The sequence below is a fragment of the Pteropus alecto genome, unplaced genomic scaffold (assembly GCF_000325575.1).
Source record: "Pteropus alecto unplaced genomic scaffold, ASM32557v1 scaffold101, whole genome shotgun sequence".
NCBI lineage: Eukaryota > Metazoa > Chordata > Mammalia > Chiroptera > Pteropodidae > Pteropus > Pteropus alecto.
In genome coordinates, this window is record NW_006432945.1 from 19536944 (window position 1) to 19537369 (window position 426).

General features: G+C 69.7%; 1 protein-coding gene across 1 annotated transcript in view; it reads left to right on the plus strand.

Annotated features, from left to right (window-relative positions):
* The window catches only part of OLFML2B (olfactomedin like 2B), a 17271-nt gene that overhangs the window by 11794 nt on the left and 5051 nt on the right, over nucleotides 1-426 (plus strand). The window contains exon 7 of the mRNA XM_025044017.1: nucleotides 321-421. Within this exon, the coding sequence (XP_024899785.1) occupies nucleotides 321-421 (101 nt within the window). The remainder of the gene's footprint in view (nucleotides 1-320; nucleotides 422-426) is intronic.

Here is a 426-nt window from a genome sequence, read left to right on the forward strand (position 1 = left end):
CGCCCCTCGGCCCCGCCCCAGGGACAGGCTCAGCCAGGGGCTGCCACGGCACGCCGCCCATGTGACCGTGCCGGGCGCCCCTTCCATCAGTGGTTTGTGGGACGTTTTCTGTGTGTCCTAGGACAAGTCCCTTGTCAGCCTGCGTGTCGCTGACACGCCCCCTGCCGGTGGCCTGCACCCTCAGCTCCCCGAGGGTGTGTGACGAGTGGCGAAATCTACTGGCTTTTCCATCCCTTCTCTGGCCTGACCTCGCGCCCCCTCTCAGAAGTCTGCCTCCCCCTCCCCTCCGCTCGACCCCGAAGACCCCCCATTCCACTCAGAACGAGACCCGCAGCCCACTCCCAGTGCCTGCGGCCCCCGGACAGGCTCCCCGGCCCTGCGCCCGCCACCCGCATCTGCCCCCTGCACCCTCTGCCCCACTGCCCG